General features: G+C 48.2%; 1 protein-coding gene across 3 annotated transcripts; it reads left to right on the forward strand.

Annotated features, from left to right (window-relative positions):
- On the forward strand, positions 7,547–23,285 carry WRB (tryptophan rich basic protein). Of its 3 annotated transcripts, none has more exons than XM_005670345.3 (5): positions 7,547–7,987; positions 17,611–17,776; positions 19,069–19,136; positions 21,015–21,129; positions 22,349–23,285. In XM_005670345.3, the coding sequence occupies exons 2-5, from the start codon at positions 17,611–17,613 to the stop codon at positions 22,420–22,422; spliced, it is 423 nt and encodes a 140-aa protein (XP_005670402.1). In that variant the 5' UTR covers positions 7,547–7,987; the 3' UTR covers positions 22,423–23,285.

Below are 24,277 nucleotides of genomic sequence, written 5' to 3' on the forward strand. Positions count from 1 at the left end.
ATGGAACCTGCAACTTCGTGGTTCCTAGTTGGACTTGTTTCCACTGCGCCATGATGGGAACTCGGACTGGGGACTTTTGTTTCATCATTATATTATACCCTGCAGTTAGTAAAGTGTCCGACACACAGAAGCCTTTAATAACTTTAACATTTAAAAATTTTTTGAATTGTAGTTTAAAAAATTGCATAAAACTCACTTTAAGTGTAAAATTCAATGACTCAGTGAATCTATGCAGTTGTGCAATTATCACTATAATCCCATTTTGTTTTCTTGGCTTTTTTCCCCTTTTTTGGCTGCACCACAGCATATGGAGTTATCAGGCCAGGGATCAGATCTAATCTGCATCCCAGTGCTTCAGAGATGCCTCTGATCCCTTTATGCCACAGCAGGAACTCCCACAATCCAGTTTTACAACCTGTAAACCACCTGGAAAAAAAAAAACCCTCCTGTCCATTTTCAGCCAGTCTTTTTTATCTATTTATTTATTTTTTTTTGTCTTTTGTCTTTTTAGGGCCGTGCTTGCGGCATATGGAGTTTCCCAGATTAGGGGTCCAATCGGAGCTGTTGCTGCTCGTCTACACCAGAGCCACAGCAACACCAGATTGGAGCCATGTCTTCGACCTACACCACAGCTCATGGCAATGCCGGATCCTTAACCCACTGAGCAAGGCCAGGGATCGAACTTGCAACCTCATGGTTCCTAGTCAGATTTGTTTCCACTGCAGCAAGACGGGAACTCCTCAGCCAGTCTTGAACACATCCTCAGCTCCAGGGAGATCAACTTTCTGATACTATAGTTTAAAATCATCTGTTCCTTAAGAGAATGAAAAGCTAAGCCACAGATTGGGGAAAAATATTTGCAAAGGATATAGCAGATAAATGACTTCTATCCAGAATGAACTCAAAACTTTAAACCAAGAAAATAACCCAGTAAAAAAAGAGGACAAAAAATTTGAACAGATATTTCATCAAGGAAGATACAGGAATGACAAATAAGCACATGAAAACCTGCTCAATATCAGTAGTTATTAGGGAAATGCAAATATAGCCCAAAAAACTATTATGTGGTACAACTATACACCTATTAGAATGACTACAATTGAAAAGATTTACCATGCCAGCAGTGGAATACTACTCAGCCATAAAAAAGAACAAAATAATGCCATTTGCAGCAATGTGGATGCAACTAGAGATTCTCATCCGAAGTGAAGTCAGAAAGAGAAAGACAAATACCGTGTGATATCACCTATATGTGGAATCTGAACTATGGCACAGATGAATCTATCTGTAGAACAGAAACAGACTCTCAGACAGAGAGAGCAGACTTGTGATTGCTGGGAGGGGAGAGGACGTGGGATGGATGGGGAGTTTGGGGTTAATAGATGCAAACTATTGCATTTAGAATGGCTAAGCAAAGAGGCCCCACTGCATAGCACAGGGAACTATATCCAATCTCTTGGAATAGACCATGAAAGATGATAGTATGAGAAAAAAAAAAAAAGTGACTGGGTCACTTTGCTGTACTGCAGAAACTGACAAAACATTGTATATCAACTATTATAAAATTTTTTACAAAAAGGAAAACAAATTAGGAGTTAAAAAATAAGTGTTTCTTCTGTAAAGAAGTAATTATAAGTGAATAAATAATAGTGACACAGTGATTAAAAAAAAAAGTCTGACCATGCCAAGTATTGGTGAGGATGTAGGGGAACTGGACTTAAATTCTTCTGAACTGTCAATGTAATAAAAGACAAAGCGAGGCTATGGAAATGTTCCAGCTTGCAGGAAGCCAAGGAGACATGGTAATGAAATGCAATGCCTAACCTTGGACTAGATCTTGTACTGGTGGGAAAATGTTAACAGAGGACATTATTTGGTCAACAGACAAAACTGGAACACAAATGGCAGAGTAGAGAAAAGTGTTGGATCAATGTTAACTTCACTGAAATTAATAAATGGTACTGTGATTATGTAAAAGAATATTTTTCCTGCAGTTCCCTTCATGGCACAGCGGAAACGAATCTGACTGGGAACCATGTGGTTGCGCGTTTGATCCCTGGCCTCGCTCAGTGGGTTAAGGGTCTGGTGTTGCCGTGAGCTGTGGTGTTGGTTGCAGATGTGGCTCAGATCTGATGTGGCTGTGGCTGTGGCTGTGGCCGGCAGCTGCAGCTCTGATTAGACCCCTAGCCTGGGAACCTCCATAAGGTGTGGGTGCAGCCCTAAAAAGCAATGACACTAACGAAAAGAATATTCCTCATGATATATTGAAAGAGATAAAGCAAATGGGCTAGAATGTTAAAGTAGGTGAATATAAATAAAGGGTATTGGGTATTCTTGACACCATTTTTATTTTTTGTAACCTTTCTCAGTTTGAAATTATTTTACTTTTATTTTTATTTTTTAAGGCCACACCTTCCATTGTGGCATATGGAAGCTCCCAGGTGAGGGGTTGAATCAGAGCTGCAGCTGCCAGCCTACACCACAGCCACAGCAATGCCAGATCCAAACCATGTCTGCAAGCTACATCACAGATCACAGCAAGGCCGGATCCTTAACCCACTGAGTGACCCCAGGGATAGAACCTGCATCCTCATGGACACTATGTCGAGTTCTTAACCTGCTGAGCCACAACAGGAACTCCTAAAATATTTTTTCAAAAAGAAAATCTAACAATAGCTTTATTTAGAAACAGATTTCTGGACATAGGAAAAGCCTGTGAAAATTTGAGGTCTGAATGAAATGTATTGCACTAATAACAGTGAGAAGATTGGACAATGGAGTTCTCATCCTACAATGGAGTTCCCGTCATGGCTCAGTGGCAACGAATCTGACTAGCATCCATGAGGATGCAGGTTCAGTCCCTGGCCTCACTCAGTGGGTTAAGGATCCAGGGTTGCCATGAGCTATGATATGGGTCTCAGACACAACTTGGGTCCCACGTTGCTGTGGCTGTGGTGTAGACCAGTGGCTACAGCTCCGATTGGACCCCTAGCCTGGGAACCTCCATATGCCTTGGGTGTGGCCCTAAAAATACAAAACAAAACAAAACAAAAACAATGAGAAGATTGATTTTTAACCTACCAAATTTTTCGAAAATTGAGGTGAAATTCACATGACATGCAACGAACCAAGTTAAAGCATACAGTCCAGTGGCATTTTGTACGTTCACAATGTTCTTGATCACCATCTAGCAACATTAACTTCCCTGCCTTTAAAGATAATTCCACATTTGCATTAAAAATTGTGTGTAAATGCTTTTCTTTTTTTTAAAAAAAAGTTAAACAAGTTTAACAAGCAAAACAGAAAAACAGCTCATATTACAATCTGTTGTATTTTTCTTTCGGATTGGTTACACACACACACACACACACACACACACACACACACACACACACACACACACTCACACAAGAATGCTTGCCCTGGAGCTCCCTTGTGGCACAGTGGGTTAAAGATCCAGTGTTATCACTGTAGCGGCTGAGGTTGCTGTTGTGGAGAGAATTCGATCCCTAGTCCAGGAACTTGCTTGTGCCAAGGGTCCACCACCCCCACCCCTGCAAAAAAAAAGAGTGCTTGAGGTGCTTGAGTATTCATCTATCCTGAACTGCAATTTTCCAAGAGAGAATTGGATCATTAGCTGTTTTGGATTCTAACCTAAAAACAGGCTGCCAACGTATAGGCAAGACCAGGTCTCTGACAGCCACTAAACAATACGACGGCTATAAAATTTGTGCAAGCAATGTGACTGTCTTCACGTAGCTCGTGCCAGTCAGTTACGCTAACAAACACTGCAAATTTTACTAGATTTACTGTGACTATTGACGAATTTCTAGTTCCCGGTGGAAAGACTGTTCATCTGCTCTTTGATTCGACATCCTGTGTGATTATCGTTCTCATTTTCATTTCGCAAAACCAAGTGGTCAAAGCCAAGAAAAGAAAAATTCATCTCCCACTAAACTGTTTCTTCTCTTGGTCCCCTCTGTTTTCCCTGTTTGGGGAACAGTTGGGGCAATCGAATCTCGTTTTCTTTCTTTTAGGGCTGCACTTGCAGCATCAGGAAGTTCCCAGGCTCGGGGTCGAATCAGAGCTACAGCTGCTGGCCTGCACCACAGCCACAACAACACAGGATCCGAGCTGCAGCTGCGACCTACACCACAGCTCGTGGCAACGCCGGATCCTTAACCCACTGAGCAAGGCCAGGAATGGAACCCAGGTCCTCATGGATACCAGTTGGGTTCACTACCACTGAGCCACAATGGAATTCTGGGGCAATCTCGCTTTCACCTTGCATTTCAGTATCGCCTTCTGGGTGTGTGTCCAGAGAAGACTCTGCCTCCTGTGGGTGACCCACTCAGTTCTGCACTTGTCTCTGACCCCTGCTGACATTCCTTTGAGTCTCTGCAGAGATTTGGTCTCTATCAGAGAACTCATTTCTCCAGCCTCAGTTGGGATTGATTTACATTTAGCACAAGAGCCACTGATATACAGATTGCTAAACCCATTCTCTGAAGTCCTATGAAGAGGAATTTTTATGTTATGTCAGAGGTTTGCCTGTTCTGAACAAGAAATTAGATGACATACCCCCAATGGTGTTTTTATTTTCTTCCAGTCTTTCTCTGGACTAGAATCCAGTTGTAACACTATTGAATATTTATTTTCTATGGGATAGATTTTTTTTTTGACCACGCCTATGGCATGCACAGATTTCCAGGCCAGGGATGGAACCCGTGCCACAGCAGTGACAACACTGGGTCCTTAACTGCTAGCCCACCAGGGAACGCTGCTTTTTTTTTTTTTTTTTTTTTTTTTTCCTCTTCTTAGCCTTGACAATCCAGCATGATGCTTGGATGGTGTTGGAAGCAGCTTCGTCTTGCTAGATTTTTTTTTTTTTCTGCTGATGTACTTCACTCAAGTCTTGAGTTAAAGATTGGGGTACTCTCTCTGCCTCTAAAAAGTCAGAGTTATACCTCTTCTCCTAACAGACCGTTAAAGTTTGTATAAAGATTTACTTTCCCTTTGTGGATTTATATCCCTCAGAATAAACACTGCCGCCCTGTTGGTGAATTTGTGAACAGCTTTGGTTATTGAAGGTGGACCATAACCTTATTGGTTCCAGTCTTTAGACTGTCTTTCTCACCATAATATTAATTCTATCACTATTTTTTCCAAACACACCCTACTCTACTCTAAGTGGCTGTCCTTCCTTGCACCTGAATTCACTATTACCTGATCAGTGTGCCTGACCCACTCGCATTAGCCATGTGGGAGTTCTGGGAACTGCTTACTCATCCACCCCCTATTCCATTTTTAATCTTGCTGATTCTGGGAGACATTCTTCTATCGAAATCTAGCCTTTGGAATGTCGTACCTATTGCCATTGAGACTCCCCAAGGTTTGGTTTCTTGGTTGCCTAGCCCCAGGACGATCTGGTTTTGATGCCTATTTTCAGTATTATCTCTGCTGGCATCTGACAGTGGAACGACTGTATTTTGACCTGAATTTCAAATCCAGTTATTTTCATGATTTATGATGACTTCCAGATGAAATCAATATTTCAGTTGGGTTTGTTCAACTCACATTAAAATCTCCCTTTGAATTTCTTTAGAGACTTCTCTGTCCCTGGTACGCACACCACGTTCCTAGATGAGGCATGTACCTTGACTCTTCTCACAGCTATTGTAGTGCTTTTGATTATTTATTCAGTGGTGCCTGGTTGCTTAATGTCTTTCTCTGATATTGCAACATCCAGTTCATGAATAAACAGGCACCTTTTTTTTTTTTTTTTCAGGACCGCACTCGCGGCATATGGAGGTTCCCAGGGTAGGGGTCAAATCGGAGCTACAGCTGCTGACCTACCCCACAGCCACAGCAGTGCAGAATCTAAGCCGAGTCTGTAACCTACACCCCAGCTCATGGCAATGCCAGATCTTTAACCCACTGAGCGAGGTCAGGGATCGAACCCACAACCTCATGGTTCCTAGTCAGATTCGTTTCCGCTGTGCCACAAGGGGAATTCCCAGATATATATTGATTCATACTGAGATGTTCTGATTTTGACACTTTCCTTCCATGTATTAATAGACAAATTCAGCTGCCAATTGTTAGTGCCCTTTTTGAGAGCTGCCCAAAGGGTGCAATAGGAGAGAGCTGAGTGTTCTGAGTTGCCTTTGCAGGCCCCTTGCTGCTGGTCATCTCCCCCACTGCTGCGCAGTCAAGGCGAATACCCAGGGTTTTTGTCAAATTTTTGCCTCACTAGGAATCCATGCTCCTTCTCCTGGGGGATGTGTACTGTGGTGGGGTGAGGCAGGGGTGGGGAGCTGGCTGTACTTTCCCCCCAGGCCTGAAGGCAGAGTCGGGGTGGGGGAGTGGAGTCAGGAGGGTCTGCCATCGCTTTTCACCAGGTGGTTTTACTTTCAAGTCTTCTAAACCTCTAGCAAGCACAGGAGCCAGGAGTTTGGCTACAGCTTTGGTTAGCCCAGCGGGACGAAGGAGGCTATGGAAGAGGAGCAGGCTCCAAGACTGTCTTCTGTTTCAGTCGGTTCCACATCACCTACTGGCCAAGAAACCTTTCCATGGAAATGATTCAGTCTACTGTCATTGAGTAGTTTTGCTTCACGTGTTTTCTTTAATCAGAAATTTGGGAGTTCTCCTGGTGGCACAGTGGAAGTGAATCTGACTAGGAACTATGAAGTTGCAGGTTCGATCCCTGGCCTCACTCAACGGGTTAAGGATCTGGCATTGCTGTGAGCTGTGGTGTAGGTCACAGACGTGGCTGGGATCCCACATTGCTGTGGCTGTGGGGTAGGCCGGCAGCTGTAGATCTGATTGGACTCCCAGCCTGGGAACCTCCATATGCTGCTGGTGCAACCCTAAAAAGCAAAAAAAAAAAAAAAAAAAAAAAAAATCGTAGACTCCCAGGTCCTCAATTCATTTTGATTGGGATTTAGTTCTCAGACGCCAACCATGGTAGAAGAGAGAGCCAACCACCTTTTGCTTTATCTACTACACATAAGCGTGAATTGTGATTCTTTTACTGTAAAGTAAAAGTTACTTTATTTCAGGCTAAATGTAAACGGTGCCTTTAAAATTAATACTTATTTTTCAGGTATGCAGTTTTGTAATTGCTTTGTTAGTGTTGGGTTTGGAAATGTAAACATTAACAACTCACTAATAACCGCTTACAAAACCTTTTTCTTTTCGTGGTTACTTGCCTCTATAATTACAGTAGTTTTCTATTTATGAAAAGATTTGTTTAAAAATAAATTTATTTAGGAATAAAGATGATGCAATTTAAAGAAAGTATTAATTACATAATAACACAGCTGGTGTGCAGATATAACAAAACTAGAAAGACGTTGGCGTCGCAACCGCGAGAATTTGGAAAACAGGTTCCACGGGGTTGGGGGGAGAGAGGGTGAGAGCAGCTACGGAAGCCGGGAAGGCCAAGGCCAAGGCGAAGGCGGACGCGAACCAGGACCCGGAGGAAGAGGCGGCCCCGCCCCCTCGAGTGCGGCGCAGTGCGCAGGTGCGGCGTCGCGCCTGGGGGCGCGTGGGGCTCACTGCGCAGGCGCGGCGGTCGGCGTGGTCCCCATGGAGCCGCAGTAGCGGGGCTGGCGCCGCCGCGAGCGAAGGACATGAGCGCGGCGGAGGCCGACCGCTGGGCGTGGCTGCTGGTGCTCAGCTTCGTGTTTGGGTGCAATGTACTCAGGATCCTCCTCCCGTCCTTCTCCTCCTTCGTAAGTGGCCTGGCCCTCCAGGGGCCGGTGGGGTCGCCGCCCAAGCCCTCGGCGAGCCCGGTGTAGACACAGGGGTCTCGAGCTGGCCGCCGGAGGGCTGGTTTCGGCCTGCAGAGGCTTCTTGGGCGGGCGGTTCTGTTTTGAGATATTTTCGAGTTGGCTGCTCTCCTCTGAAAGCTGTAAAGCTTTCCCCCCAGATCCGGATTTCTGGATTCTTGGGGCGGAAAAGAAGACACACCTGGCAGATCTTGGTCAGTTTTCACGTGGCGGCGGTCCTCAGTGCCTTTCTGCCAGCCGCGCGCATTTCCGTTATCCCCCGGGCCCTGGAGGCATCCGGCAGCCTTGGCTGCTGGGGGCCCAGTGCCTGCAAGCAGGGCGTCTAGGGCTTTCGGGAAGTCTCGCCTTCTCGCGTGCAGGGCCAGCTGTGCCAGGTCCTGGGGGATGGACCTCAGGGTGCAGGAGCCCCGCATTCTTGGGGCGGGTAGGGTGGGAGACGGTGTAGACAGAGAATCTCAGTGTTCTGTGATGTTTTGTGTACCCAGAGGAATGGCAGGCACGTGGGAGCGCTCTCTCTGCGGGGCGTTTCGCGCATCGCGAGTACGTTACCTCGTGTGTAGGTGCCACAGCTGCTGTGATTGTCACCCCGTCCTGCTGTATGTTCCAGAGGAGGAGTCTGACTCCGTCTAGTTTTTTTCTTTTCTTTTTTTTTTTTTTTTTTAAATGAGAGTTGCAACGTTTATTTTAGGTGCTCTCGTGGATTTTTCTTTTCTTTTCTTTTTTGCCACACAGGCAGTATGTGGGAATTCCTGGGTCAGGGATCGAACCGAAGCCACACAGCAGCCACCGGAGCCACAGGTGAGAACGCAGGCACCTCAATCCGCCAGTCCATCAGAGAACTCCCTGAATCTGTTTAATTGTGTTAAGTCTTGCAGCTAGTGACTGCTGGAGGGGGCGGATTTCATCCCTGATTTGTGATTCTCCTAGGTCTGCTCCTCTGCCTTTTGGAAAAAGAATGGGGGGGGGGCGTTTGGTGGCACATTTGATGGAGGTGTAGGGGTGTGTGTGTGTGTGTGTGTGTAGGTGGGGAGCTGTCCTCTGGGGAAGGGCACAATCTTTATGCCCACAATGGGAGCGGGGACAGTCTGAGGAGACTTCAAAGATGGGGTGCACACATTATAGCCATGTCCTGGGAGCTGTTCTCCCTGCTTTTCTCTTCTGATATAAATTGGTGGTGGTGGAGGGCTATTGGTGGTGGTGGAGTTTCTTTTTTGTTTTACTCTACTGGTGTCTGTTGAGTGCCTTTTTTTTTTGTTTTTGTTTTTGTTTTTTTTTCTTCTTTATTTCTCATTCTCTCCATACTTGCGTCATATGGAAGTTCCGGCCTAGGGGTGGAATTGGAGCTACAGCTGCTGGCCTACACCACAGCTACAGCAACGCCAGATCTGAGCTTTGTTGGCGACCTACACCACAGCTCACTGCAACTCCAGATCCCCAACCCACCGAGCGAGGCCAGGGTTCGAACTCTCCTCCTCATGGATGCTAGTCGGACTCGTTTCTGTTGTGCCAGGGAATCTCCTGTGTGCCTGTTTTGGGTAAAACTATTTTAGGTTTACCTTACCACCCAAGTTGTCCTGAAGCATAGGGAACACTCTCTTAATCCCATCCCCCCTTCAGAATCTTCTCTCATGCTTCCTGTTTTTAAGATGATGTCCCAGGTACCTAGCATTGCATAAGAGACCCTTGAAGAGCAGGCCCCTGCCCACTTTCTTCTTTTTTGGCTGCCCTGAGGGGTATGGGGGTCCCAGGCCAGGGATCAGATCCAAGCTTCAGTTGCCGCCTAAACCACAGCCCCGACAACTCCAGATCCTTAACCCACTGTGCTGGTCCAGGGATCGAACCTGTGTCCCACCACTCTCAAGACCCTTGGATCCCTACAGCAGGGACCCTTTTTTCTTTTTCTTTTCACAGCTACACCCGCGGCATATGAAGGTTCCCAGGTTAGGCATTGAATCAGAGCTGTAGCCACTAGCCTACACCACAGGCACAGTAACGCCAGATCCAAGCCGAGTCTGCCCCCTACCCCTCAGCTCATGGCAATGCGGGAGCCTTAACCCACTGAGCAAGGCCATGCATCCTCATTGATGCTAGTCAGATTCGTTTCATTTCCACTGAGCCATGATGGGAACTCCTTTTCTTCCCCTTTTTAAAAATTGTAAAATATTTGCACCGTGCAATTTACCGTCTTAACTGCTTTCGGGTCTGTGGTTCAGTGGCATTCAGTACATGCACATTGGTGTGCCGCTGTCACCACCACCATCTCCAGAACTATTTCATCTTCCCAAACTGAAACCCTGCCCCCAGTAAACACTAAGACCCCATGCCCCTGACAACCACCATCTTACTTTCTGTCTGTGAATCTGACTACTCTAGGCACCGCAGATAAGTGAAATCATACACGATTTGTCCTTTTATGTCTGGAGTTTTTCACTCAGCATATTGTCTTTAAGTTTCTCCCCCCCGCCCTCCCCCGAGTTCCCGTTGTGGCTCAGTGGTTAACGAATCCAACTAGGAACCACAAGATTGCGGGTTCGATCCCTGGCCTTGCTCAGTGGGTTAAGGATCCGGCGTTGCCGGGGGCTGTGTAGGTCACAGATGCAGGTCGGATCCTGCGTTGCTGTGGTGTAGGCCGGTGGCTACAGCTCCGATTTGATTCCACCCCTAGCCTGGCTGGGAACCTCCATATGCTGCGGGAGCGGCCCAAGAAAATGGCAAAAGGACAAAAAAAAAAAAAAAAAAAAAAAAAGGTTCTTCCCTGTTGTAGCCTGTGTTAGAATTTCCTTCCTTTTTAAGGCTGAATGATGTTCTATTGTATGCATATACCACATTTTGTTCATTCTTTTTTGTTGGGGCTGCACCAGTGGCAGGGGGATGTCCCCAGGCCAGGGATTGGACTCCAGCCACAGCAGTGACAGTGCTGAATCCTTAACTGCTAGGCCACCAGGGAATTCCTGTTCGGTCATCTTTTGATGGACATTTGGGTTGTTTCCACTTTTTGACTATTGTGAATAATGCTACCAGACCATTGGTGCACAAGTGTTTATTCAAATCTCTGCTTTCACTTCTTTTGAGCGAATACCCAGAAGTGGAATTGCTGGATCACATGGTAATTCTAGTCTTCACTTTTTTGAGAAACCGCCATAGTGTTTTCCACAGTGGCTGCATCATTGTATATTCTCAATAGCGATGCACAAGAGGCCCAGATTTTTTGCATATTCTCTACTTGTTATTTTTAGTTTCTTTTCGGTAATAACTATCCTGATGGATGCAAAGTCGCTTCTCTTTGTGGTTTTAATTTGCATTTTCCTGATAATTAGTGATTTTGAACATCATTTCATGTGCTTATTGGTCATCTCTCTATCTTTGAAAAATATCTATTCAGGTCAGTGATGTGGTTTGTTTGTTTGTTTGTTTGTTTTGGTAATGAGCCTTCCTTCAGAAGCCGTCCTTAGGGGGAAGGGCGCCCTCTGGAGGCCCAAGTTGAGAGTGCGGGGCTGTGTTTTGTGGTCTAGCTGGGTTCGTTATACAGTCTGGATATTTACTCCTTGTCCGACATGAGATTTGCAAATTTTTTTTCCCATTCTGTAAGTGGCCTGCCTACCTTTTTTTGCAGTACCTCCTCACTTTTCCCCTGTGTACCCCCATCATTTCACCTCAGTTGCTCAAAGAGGCTGTGTTGGTTTTGTGTTCCTCTATGAATTGTTCCTAGTTTCTCATAAACTGAGGGGGAAGGAGGAGTGTGTTTGGCATATGGCAGCGGCTGTAAATAAGACCTGTCATCACTTCCAGTCCTTCACTAACCAAACCTGTGCCCTGCAGCTGGCACACTTTTTTTTTTTTTTTAAGGGCCAAGCCTATAGCATATGGAAGTTCCCAAGCTAGGGGTCGAGTCAGAGCTGCAGCTGCCATCCTACACCGTAGCAACACCAGATCTGAGCCGCACCTGTGACCTACACTGCAGCTCACAGAAATGCCAGATCCTTAACCTACGGAGTGAGGCCAGGGCCAGGGATTGAACCCCCACCGTCATGGACCCTGGTCGGGTTCATTTCTGCTGAGCCACAGCGGGAACTCCAGCTACATGTGCATGAGGCTTGTGCCTTACCAGGGTGCCTGTTTGTTATTTACGTGAAAAAGCACTGGCTTTGTCCTTTGCCCTCTGTCACTTGTCCTTTGCTGCATTCCCCCAGGCAGTGTAACCTCTCACCTCAAGCCAGTTAGCCCTTTTTTTTTTCATCTTTTTTTTGCTATTTCTTGGGCCGCTCCTGCGGCATGTGGAGGTTTCCCAGGCTAGGGGTCGAATCGGAGCTGTAGCCACCGGCCTACGCCAGAACCACAGCAATGCGGGATCCGAGCCGCGTCTGCAACCTACACCACAGCTCATGGCAACGCCGGATCGTTAACCCACTGAGCAAGGGCAGGAATCGAACCCGCAACCTCATGGTTCCTAGTCGGATTCGTTAACCACTGCGCCACAAACGGGAGCTCCCAGAAACTGATTCTTTTAGAGTGAGATCCAGGACTTTTCTTCAACCAAAGGTGGAGAAGGCGGGGCGAAGACCATGAAGCTGGCGGGGTCGGGGGGGGGGGGGGGGCACTGCGCCTGCGCCCCAGGACTGGCGTGGCAGAAGGGTCCTAGCGAGCCGCAGGCATTGCGCAGGCGTGCAGGAATTGATGCCTCGGAGGGTCGGGGCGAGCCACGTGCTCTGCGCAGGCGCCGCAGGCCCAAAGCGCCGGAGGGCGGCCTGAGGGTCCGGGTGGGCGCCAGCGGCCCCTCCCTCACGGGCCGTGGCTTTACAGACCTTGCACGTGGGCACAGCTCCCAACCTGGGCTTGGTTCGTGGGGCTCAGCGCTGCTGCTAGGTATGACAACCTCAAAGTTACCCTTAATTTTCTGCTCTGAAAAGTGACCAGTTCCCTTTCCCTCTGGGGACCTGAGCCACTGAGGGGAGGAGTGGACACTGCAGGCAGCACCTGCCACGTCGGGTCTTCCTGAGACCCTCCCCGTTTCCAGGGGGCTTGGTCGCGTAGTGAGTTCTTGCTATGGACCAGGCATGAGGGTGGGTCCCAGGTGTTAAGGAGGTGACAGGGTGGGCGATGGGCGTTGAGTGGCAGTTGTGGTCTTCCCCGTGCCGGGGACCAGTGTCGCGAGGTTGGGCCATGACTTGGTGGCTCTGACCGAGTGGCATGTGGGGCTGTTCTGGGGCTGCAGCCTCGCAGGGGCCTTGGCCCCTTCCCAAGTTGAGGAGTTAGGGGCAAACCTGAGTGCCTCATCCCAGTGGTGCCTGCTGCCTTCCACCTGTAAAGGTCATAGGGCAGGATTTCCAGATGGGTCTGGTCCAGCGAGTTGCCAGACTGAGAGTTTGAACCTCCGGAGTGTCACCCGCAGCCCTGGCATCTTGTTGTCAAGGAGAGTGTTGAACGTAGGATCAGAGGGTAACTGAGGAGGACACTGTGGGCTCCTGCAGGCAGACAGCCAGCGTTTAGGAACAAGAGGGACGAAAGGATTGGTCCTGCCCTTGTTTGCTGAACAGATTCTCCCTCTCCCAATGCCCTTGTCCTCCTGATAAGATTTTTTTAAATAAGATTAGTTATTTTATTTTATTTTTGCTTTTTTAGGGCCACACTCATGGCATATGGAGGTTCCCAGGCTAGGGGTTGAATAGGAGCTACAACTGCCAGCGTACGCCAGAGCCACAGCCATGCAGGATCCGAGCTGTGTCTGCAGCCTACACCACAGCTCATGGCAACGCCAGATCCTTAGCCACTGAGCGAAGCCACGGATCGAACCTGCAACTTCATGGTTCCTAGTTGGATTCATTTCTGCTGCACCACGATGGGAACTCTGATAAGAATCTTTAAAAACTTATTTTCTGCTGTAGAATTCTTTGTGGACCCATCTCCAGGCCCTTGAAAAGCCACCTCTCACACAGCTTATCTGTTTCTGTCAAGTGGGAGATTTAATAGGCTTTTGAGTACAACCTTCAGAGGTTTATTTTTGTTTTAAAAGTTAATATTAAGAACATTGTACTTAAATTCAAATATCATTTAATCTTAAAATTCAGTTCTTAATTCTAATATGTTTTAACAGTCATTTATAAGGAGGCCTCAGATTAATGTTGGTACCTATTTGCAAACTTGAACACTTCCAAATTTTTCTCTTTGTACTTCCAGATGTAATTTGTTGTTGTTGTTGTTGTTGTTGTTGTTGTTGCTATTTCTTGGGCCGCTCCCCCGGCATATGGAGGTTCCCAGGCCAGGGGTTGAATCGGAGCTGTAGCCACCGGCCTACGCCAGAGCCACAGCAACGCGGGATCCGAGCCGCGTCTGCAACCTACACCACAGCTCACGGCAACACCGGATTGTTAACCCACTGAGCAAGGGCAGGGACCGAACCCGCAACCTCATGGTTCCTAGTCGGATTCGTTAACCACTGCACCACGACAGGAACTCCCAGATGTAATTTTTTTTTAAAAGCAGTGTAGCTGCCTTATTTTAACCACACATCTCTTCATTTCCCCTCAAGTTTATTCTTCCACCCTCACTGTTCACTCCAGAGTAACCATTTTTGGTCTTTATAGCTTTTGTTTTCCGTACAGACTACCTTGAAGATACTGTGGTTCTGGCCCAGAACGCTGCAGTAGGGTGAATATCGCAGTAAAGGCAGTCACATGCGCTTTTTTTGGTTCCCAGTGTGTGTAAAAGTTATGTGTGCACTGTGCTCTAGTCTGTTAAGTGTGAGTAGCATTATGTTTAAGAAAAAGTGTACATACTTTCGGAAGTTCCCTTTGTGGCTCAGTGGTAATGAGCCCGACCAGGATCCATGAGGATGCAGGTTTGATCCCTGGCCTCGCTCAGTGGGTTAAGGATCTCATGTTGCTGTGAGCTGTGGTATAGGTTGTGGACCTGGCTCAGATGCTGAGTTGCTGTGGTGTAGGCTGGCAGCTGCAGCTCTGATTCGACCCCTAGCCTGGGAACTTCTTTATCTCGCAGGTGCGGCCCACAAAAGCAAAAAAAAAAAGTACATACTTTAATTAAAAAATAATTTATTGCTGAAAAATGGTAACCATCATTTGAGTCTCCAGTATGTCTTTCAGTTACTTCAGTCAGTAGTAGCGTCATAGATAACTAATCACAGTTCACCGTATCAATTATAATAATGAAGTTTGAAGTCTTATGAGAATTACCAAAATGTAATAAAGACATGAAATGAGCAGGTACTGTTGGAAAAATGGTGCCAATAAACTTGGTTGATGGTGGGGTTACCACAAGTCCTCCTTTTGTTTAAAAAAAAAAAAAGAAAAGAAAATATCTCGAGAGGCATAGCTTGTATTCTCTATAATGTGAGGTATGTAATGTGTTTGCCCCTTTCATTTCTTTTTAAATCCTAGGTTTAAAAGTCAGGTTTATTGGGAGTTCACATCGTGGCGCAGCAGAAATGAATCTGACTGGGAACCATGAGGTTGTGGGTTTGATCCCTTGCCTTGCTCAGTGGGTTAAGGATCCGGCGTTGCCGTGAGCTGTGGTGTAGGTTGCAGATGCGGCTCGGATCCCACGTTGCTGTGGCTGTGGCATAGGCCGGTGGCTACAGCTCCGATTCGACCCCTAGCCTGGGAACGTCCGTATGCCTTGGGAGCAGCCCTAAAAAGACAAAGAGTCAGGTTTATTGATGTGTAATTTGCGTTCAGCAAAATTCACTTCTTGTAGGTGGGCAGTTTGATGAGTTTTGTTGGCACACTGAATCCGAGGGTAACCGCCAAAAGCAATCGGAGTACATGCTTTTTCTCTCACCTCTAAAAGCCTTTCCCCACCTGGCGCCTGTTTGATTTACAAAGTTTAAGCAGCATCTATGAACTCCTTGCCTTTTAAGATGATTCTGTGAGTTTTAGATTACTGTTTTCTTCTGTAGGCTGGATCTGGTTAGAGTGGGTGGCCTTTAGTGAGAGAGGGTATAGCAGTTAGTCCAGGGTGGAGGGAACAAGACCCCTCTGGGTTTGAAGAGCCCCTTCTCCAGGCTTGAGGCCCCCTGGAGGCTGTGCGGTGCAGGAAACAAGCTGTGCTCCTGTGCAGGCGCCCTCTGGAGACCGGAGGGCCTCAGTGAGCAAGCGCCGGAAAGGGGCCTTGGCAGGTGTCCTGGGAAGCTGTGCTGGGCCTCCCTGCCAGACCCGCAGAGGGGGCAAGGCTCCCCAGTTGAACCCGAAGAGTTGCCCTCCTGTGCGCCAGGTAGAGCGAACCACGGGCTAGAGGGGCAGACTCGTTTATTATGCACTTGGCCCTGTGCCACTACACTTAAATATCCTCTTCCATCATTTCTATTAACGTATTTTTAAATTTTTGAACACAAACGTGCAGAAAAGTTATGCCTACAATACAAAGAACTGGTTTTGTTTCCTGAACCATTTTAAAGGAAGTCGTCACCCGGACCCCTCCCCTCCATCCCTTGGAAACGGAGGCCTCATCTGCAGCACAGCGGGCAGGCCAGTCCTTCCCCTTCAGGCTTTCCTCTTGGCTCCACCGTGCCCTTGCCAGCAGGGCCGTGTCAGCACCAGGCATGGCACATCGCCGATGCCGCCTCAGTCTAGAAGGAGCCTCGGTCTTTGCTTGACGTGCATGGCTGTCATTTCCTAACGTCGCAAAGCACTGATTTTGCAGGTTGGCCTTCTGTGGACATCTTTGTCCCATGTTTGCTGAGGATGTCACAGAAAGGTGGCTGTGTTCTCTCTGCATCTCATCAGGTACCATGGGCGTCGATTCGGGGATGTGCTGTCATCACTCAGGGCCAGTCCCTGAGGAATTCTTCGTCCCCTCTGAGGGCACTGGTGTACCTCCCCGGTCCCCTTGCTCTCCCCGGGCCCACACCTGTTCCAGTGGGTTGTGGAGTGCCACCTGGTGGCCACTGCCATCTGGAGCCTGGGCTCCTGGCGGTGTCTCAGCAGGTGTGTGTGTTGTGGGGGTCGCATTCCCATGCAGGTCCCTCTACCATCCTGGCAGCTAGGAAGGCCTGGGGGAGGATGCCTGGGCCGGCCTCAGCCCGTGCTGGGGACCGAATTCCTGGCTGTTGAGGTGGCTCTTTACAGACATTTATTATTTCCTGTCTGTGTGTCTAAGGAGAACTCTGAGCTCACAGCTCCAGTGCTAATCCAGCACCACAGGACTCAGTCTAGTTCCCTCCCCACCCGTATTTCTCACTCTCTTTTCTGAGTGGGAAAACTGGCTCCCACTATCCTTAGTATGTGCACTGGACTTGCTCACGCCTTTGTAACTGACCCGTCCCTCCCCAGTGTGGATGCCCACCTGCTGCCCGGCCAGGGCTCTGACCCTGAGTTTGGCAGATGTCCCCCTCACCCTGCGCGACCCTGGCCCTGATGCCAGGGAACGCCCTCCTCAGCACCCCCACCGCATCCCCGATACCGGCAGCTGCCTTGCTCCGCCCGTCTCATTTGGGACTGAAATCTTCGGGAAGGAAGGAGACTGCTCGGTCTTTGTCACCTGAATGCAGCTCTGGGGATGGAATCAGTTTTTGCTTTATAATCACAATTTTACAGTTAAAGCGAAGGATGCATACTGTTATCCTATAGCAAACGACGGCCGTATCTGCAGACGGAAAAATGTAGTTGAATAGAGACGCGCTCTGGAGAGAGTTTTTGTTTTTGGGGTGGTTTTCGGACCAGGACCAGGACAGGCAGCAGAGCCTGGCTGTGGAGGGCAAGGGCAGCTTGCCCAGCTGCAAGAGGCGCCAGCGGATGGGCTCATGGGGGAGGCGGGGGCGTCGGCGAACGCTGCGTGGAAGGCACTCACCCAGCTGTGTCCTCGGCAGATGTCCCGGGTGCTGCAGAAGGATGCAGAGCAGGAGTCCCAGATGCGCGCAGAGATCCAGGATATGAAGCAGGAGCTCTCCACCGTCAACATGATGGACGAGTTCGCCAGATACGCCAGGCTGGAGCGCAAGATCAACAAGATGACGGATAAGCTCAAAACTCACGGTACTGGGCGCAGTGCGGGTGAAACGCTTCGCGAGAGCGGGTGAACAGGGAGGTCTGTATGTGAAGATGCATAGCGTGTGTGCCTCCATCCTTTGATGTTCCGAAAGTTGGGAGAGTCAGACGTTGTCTAGAAGAAATGTTGGTGGAGTTAAGAAATCATCCAGAAGAAACCCAATAATGATTCTTATTTTCTCCTTAGAGCTGATGAGCCTTTGCTTTCTAAGCACAGAAACATCTAATGATCCTCTTAGGTTATCTTCATTCTCTGAAGGTTGACCTTTTCAAATTCAGCACTTCTTTGAGGGAAGCCTAGAAAAATCTCCTAGTGGACTTACAGGGGCTTTTGTGGACACTCAAAAAAAATGCCCAGCAGTGCCGCTACCCAAGCTTAGGCTTCAGGTGGAGCCAAGGTCTCACTCGGCTTTATGTTCCCCCAGTTTTTAAAGGCCCCTTATGATGAGCAGGAGGACAGCCTGTGCGCTGGGAGTGTGCGTGGCTATAAAACACGCAGAGGGACCTGCCCGGGCCCCAGGCAAAGTAGACTCCCACTTAGGGATTAGGGCGCTGTGTGGACCTGAAACCCAGGAAGAAAATGTAGTCCTATTGCGTAGTGCATTGTGAAAAGAAGCTCTCATTGGCATGAATAATTGTAAGCGCTTTTTGTTGTTCTTGTTTTGGTTGTACTCATGGCATGTGAAGTTTATGGGGCAAGGATGGAACCCGGGCCACAGCAGTGACAGCACTGGATCCTTAACCTACAGAGCCATCATGGAACTCCAGTTTTAAGATTTTTTAAAACTAAAGCTTCGGAGTTCCCATCGTGGCACAGTGGTTAACGAATCCGACTAGGAACCGTGAGGTTGTGGGTTCGATCCCTGCCCTTGCTCAGTGGGTTAAGGATATGGCGTTGCCATGAGCTGTGGTGTAGGTTGCAGACACGGCTTGGATCCTGCATTGCTGTGGCTCTGGTGTAGGCTGGCAGCTACAGCTCTGATTCGACCCCTAGCCTGGGAACCTCCATATGCCGCAGGAGGGGCCCAAGAAATGGCAAAAAGACAAAAAAAAAATTAAAAAAAAAAACAACTAAAGCTTCAAATCTCTGTAAGATTCTGTTTTCAATAACGGCAAAGCAGGGGACTTCTAAGACATTCTATTTTATGTTTTCTAAGTACATTTGAGCACATGTTATGTATGTGGCAAATATTTTGTGAGAGGAAATAACATTTCCATGTAGTTGAATATTTTCATTTTCTTGGACTGATAGAAGCATTTTATCCCATTTTTCCTTTCAGTGAAAGCACGGACAGCGCAGCTGGCCAAGATAAAGTGGGTGATAAGTGTGGCTTTCTACATTTTGCAAGTGAGTGTCTTGTCGTGTCACCTGGGGTCATTGAAGTTGATCATGAACTGTCCTCCAGAATCGCGTGGCCCCAGAAACCAGGCCTGGGGATTCAGAATTCTCTGCTCAGCTGCTGTGCTGTGTGGTCCTGCTGGCATGTGACTCTGGACACTTTGTGAATTTATTAATTAGACTAAAAAAGCCTTTCTTCCTCTTAGTTTCTTTTAGTCTTTCTGTTCTCGAGTTGTTAAATATTGGGATTTTTTTTGTTTTGTTTCTTTTTTTTTTTTTTTTGAGGTCTGCACCCATGGCATGTAGAGGTTCCCAGGCATCAGATTGCATCAGAGCTGTAGCCACCGGCCTACACCACAGCCACAGCAACATAGGATCCAAGCCATGTCTGTGACCTACACCACAGCTCATGGCAACGCCATATCCTTAACCCACTGAGCAAGGCCAGGGATCGAACCCGTATCCTCATGGATAGTAGTCGGGTTCATTAACCATTGAGCCATGATGAGAACCTGTTTCTTTCTTTTTAAAATCTGTAATACTTTTTTTTTCTTTCCAATTTTGGCCACCCTGAGGCATATAGAGTTCCTGGGCTAGAGATCAGATCCAAGCCCACAGTTTTGACCTAAACTGTAGCTTCGGCAATGCTGGATCCTTAACCCACTAGGTGGGGCCAGGGATTGAACTTGCATCCTAGTACTCCCAAGATACCACCAATCCTGCTGCGCCAGAGTAGGAACTCCTCTTTCTTTCTTTTTTGGCTGCCCTGCAGCATATGGGGTTCCCAGGACAGGGATCAGATCCATGCCGAAGTTGGGACCTATGTCATAGCTGCGGCAGCACTGGATCCTTTAGTTTGAGGATGGAACATGTGTCCTGGCACTGCAGAGATGCCACTGATACCTTTGCGCCACAGTGGAAACTCCTGGGTTTTTTTTGTTTGTTTGTTTGTTTTTAAGCAAATGACCTTCTTGGAGTTCTTTGTCAGTGCCTTTGTTTTAGTGCAGTGTCCCGAGCCTGGGGTGATGGAGTGAGGTCTTATTTAGACACTGTGTTTTCTCAGGTGGCCAGTGGCTGTGGCCGTTGCTTGTCACACGGTGTGCAGATGTGTAGATGAGTGTCAGTTCTCCAGGCAAGGGGCATGTCCTCTCGCTGAAGTCCAGTACCGCCGATGCCCAGCTTTCTTATCTGGGGGATTTTACATTTGCTGCGGAATGCTTACCGCATCGTCCTGCTGCCGCTTCGCCCAGAGGTTGTGGCTGTGCTGTGCGTGCGCTTCGGGGCTGCTTCCAGTGACCGCTGAGCTTCAGCTCTCCGTGCGCCCTCTCCTGGGCGAAGGGTTTGAGCCCAGCCCCCCGAAGCCCCCACGTTCGGGGGACTTGATGAGTGTGTTGATCCCAAGGCCCGGCCACTTTGACACGAGATGGGTTGCACAGGGACAGGGCTTAAGCGAGCCGCCCGCTCTCAGCTCTGCCCGCTTGAGCGGCTCGTTCACGGCCCCGAAGGGGACAGCAGAGCCCTGAAGGAATGCGCTGGGGCAGGAGGAGGGGGAGGACGGTGCTTCTCCTGCCATTTCACCTCCCAGAGGGCTCAGCCCTGGACTCGGGCGCTGACACCTAGGGGTGGAGGAGAACGACCTCGTTTTCAAGGGTCTTAGAGGCCTACGATCCTCTTTGTGGCGACCGAGGTGTGTCCGGCACGAGCCGTCTGCTGCGCGGAGACCCCCTCCGCGCGCGGAGACCCCGCTGCGTGGAGCCGCTCCTTTGCCGCAGGGCGCGCGCCGGTGCCTGTGCGCTGCCTGTGCGCGCGGGGCGGACAGGCCGTCAGGCCGCCCACTCGGCGGCTCTGCTGGCGGCAGGCGCCGCTCACCCGCCGTGTCCCTTGCAGGCGGCGCTGATGGTCTCGCTCATCTGGAAGTATTACTCTGTGCCGGTGGCGGTGGTGCCCAGGAAGTGGATAACGCCGCTCGACCGCCTGGTGGCATTTCCGACTAGAGTAGCAGGTGAGAGGGTTCTGGAAAGCCCGGAGGAAGCGCGCGGGTGGGCTGGTGGGGAGCTGGGCGGTGGGCGGTCCCGTCCGCGGACAGCACCTGCTCTGTGTGTCTCGCCCCGCACGAGGCCTGCGGAGAAGTTAGGGCGACTGAAACGCGAAGGTGGCAGAGCCGGGGTCTGAACTCCCGCCTCTGACTCCCACTTTCTGGGGCTCCTTTCAGGTCACATCACAGCGTTTCCTGCTGTCGGCTGTTCTTTCGTTTTCGAAAGATCATTTCTTTTGAATGTTAAAATTAGCTCATGTCCTCAGAGAAGGATGAGAAGTGTAAGAACAGTTGGGAAAACAAACTCTCATTAGCTGCAGATAATCCCTCTTAACAGTGTAGTGTAACTTTTTCCGTCCATTTTTTCTGTTTTTTTTTTCATGTCATTAAGATCATCTACACATAGCCTTTTTTATCCCTTTTACTTGATAATATGGAAGGCTTTTCCCATATCAGTGAATTTCTTCAGACTAGGAGACTGACGCACTGCCTTCTGTGCCAAGAGGGCTGCTTAGCGTATTTCTTCATGGAGGACCTTTGCCGCGCTGTTCTTCACTGGATGTCATGATTTGCCCATCTCCCTGTTACAGGGTATTTATTGAGGCCCTGGTTTTTGCTGTAGCGAGTGATGCTGCGGTAGCATCCTCGTCAGTCAGGCTTCGGTTGTGATTTGTGACAAGGCAGGAGGTGTCTTACGCATGACCGGCTCAGGGATTCCCAGTTGAGCCCACCTCCCTCCACCCCAGACCCAACCAGGAGGGCACCGCTGGTGCTTCTCGGGGGCCCTCAGCCCAGAAGCAAGAGGCCACCCTTCCAGGCATCTGGGGGCCTGCCTTCCTGTCTCTGAGCCATCACTGGGGCAGGTCAGGTGTGGGTAAACCCTGCTGCATGTTTATAATGCTTTCGAGAAGAGGGAAAAAGGAATTGTCTGCCAGGGTGGTCTTATCATCTAGGCAGGAAAGCGAAGTTGAAAGCAGGGTCCGTTGCTCTCAGTGATTCCTGCTTAGTGAAGACGGCGGCTCTGTGAGTCAGTAGAAAGTCTGATCAGTTCGAACCCAGGCAATGGCGTTTAGTCTTCGCCCACCCCGCTCGAAAAGATGGAAGGGCTCTCCTTTCCTAGAAGGCAAAGCAGGAAACGTGGGCGCGGTGCTTGGTGTGCTCTTACATTGAATTTCTTTATTTTTAGGTGGTGTTGGAATTACCTGTTGGATTTTAGTCTGTAACAAAGTTGTGGCCATTGTGCTTCACCCTTTCAGCTGAAGGAAGATGAATGCAGCTACAGCACTTTAAAAAAGGAATTGTCACGTAGGAGGTTGAAAATGTGATTTATGCTGTTTTATGGTGTATTGTGTGTGTTTTTTTTTTAAAGAAACACAGGAAACAGGTTAGTTTTTATTGTTGAATGTGTTTATTTTTGGACTTTATGTGGAGATTCTTACAAGAGGCACAATTTTATACAATTTGTCATGAGCCATAAAGGTCAGTCTCACACCTACGTCCCGGCCAGCATGGCACCAGATTCGTAATAAGAACTGTGTGATGTTATGTGGTGTCCACGTGTTGTTACTTGTGATTTGTATTCTTGTCGTATTTTAAAGGTCGCGTTGCCAAGGGGAAAGTCGAGATTTTCTTTTTTCTTTTTCTGGCCTTGTCCACTGGATGCTTAAGCTGCTGAGCTACCAGGAAACTCCCCTCACAATTTGCTAATGATTTAAGGACTTTAAAGACTTTATGCTATTTTTAACCCAGACTAGAAGGTAACTTGATGTTAAGACCACTACTAGAATTGGAAAATTTGCTTTGTAATCTCATGCAGTACTCTTGAGAGGTAACACTAATTGACGTGCTGATGCTTTTTTCTTCCTCTGTTTAAAGTGTCATTTGTTGGGTTAAGACTCTGGGTGTATTATCTACTTATTTGAAGCTGGTAATTTTTCATCACTGTGTTTTATAAATGTATTCATGAGCCCACAATGCATTGTTTTGTGTTTGAGCTGTGTGTTTTATATTTAAAGTATTTCAAATGAAGGACATTTTTAAAGCCTTTAATATTTGTGTTCTGTAGAATGGAACAAAGTTAAAAAAACAAAGGAAACCTTATTAAATTAATTGGAGCAGATACATGTTTGGCTTATACTGTATAATTCTGCTGAATATTTTTATTTTATTTTTTTATTTTTATTTTTTTTGTCATTTTGCCATTTCTTGGGCCGCTCCCGCGGCGTATGGGAGGTTCCCAGGCTAGGGGTCTAATCAGAGCTGTAGCTGCCAGCCTACGCCAGAGCCACAGCAACGCAGGATTTGAGCCGCACCTGCGACCTACACCACAACTCACGGCAACGCCGGATCCTTAACCCACTGAGCAAGGGCAGGGATCGAACCCGCAACCTCATGGTTCCTCGTCGGATTCGTTAACTGCTGCACCACGACAGGAACTCCCCTGAATATTTTTGAAAACACTTTTTTTCTAATTCAAATTTTTAAAAGTACTCATGTGACTTCCTTATGGCCGCTTATTTTCTATGACCCGTCTGTGGCAGAAGGCTTTAACTGTTCAGTACAACAGTGTAAAGCTAAAATAAGCATTATAAGTCCTTTTTTTTTCCCTTTTTTTCTTCCCTGGCCACACCCATGGGATGCACAAGTTCCTGGGCCAGGGATTGAACCTCTGCCACAGCAGTGACTCGAGCCACAGCAGTGACAACGCCAGATCCTTAACCACTGGGCCATCACAGAACTCCATCTAGCATGAGTTTTTAAAAGATCGTTTTTGGGAGTTCCCTTTGTGGCTCAGCAGATTAAGAACCTGATATAGTCTCTGTGAGGATGCAGGATTGATCCCTGGCCTTGATCAGTGGGTTAAGGATCCGGCGTTGCTGCAACCTGTGGTGTAGGTTGCAGATGTGGCTTGGGTCTGGTGTTGCTGTGGCTGTGGCAGGTCAGCAGCTGCAGCTCCAGTTCGACTTCTGGCTCTGGGACTTCCACGTGCCTCAGATGCGGCCATAAAAAGAAAAAAGATCATTTTTGTATCTTTGTGTTCCTCAGTGGTGTGACAAGTAAAAGTTTGTTATTATTTCTGCTAATTGTGCTGTGCAGAGACAAAGTGATGCTGTGG

Source organism: Sus scrofa, chromosome 13 (assembly GCF_000003025.6).
Source record: "Sus scrofa isolate TJ Tabasco breed Duroc chromosome 13, Sscrofa11.1, whole genome shotgun sequence".
NCBI lineage: Eukaryota > Metazoa > Chordata > Mammalia > Artiodactyla > Suidae > Sus > Sus scrofa.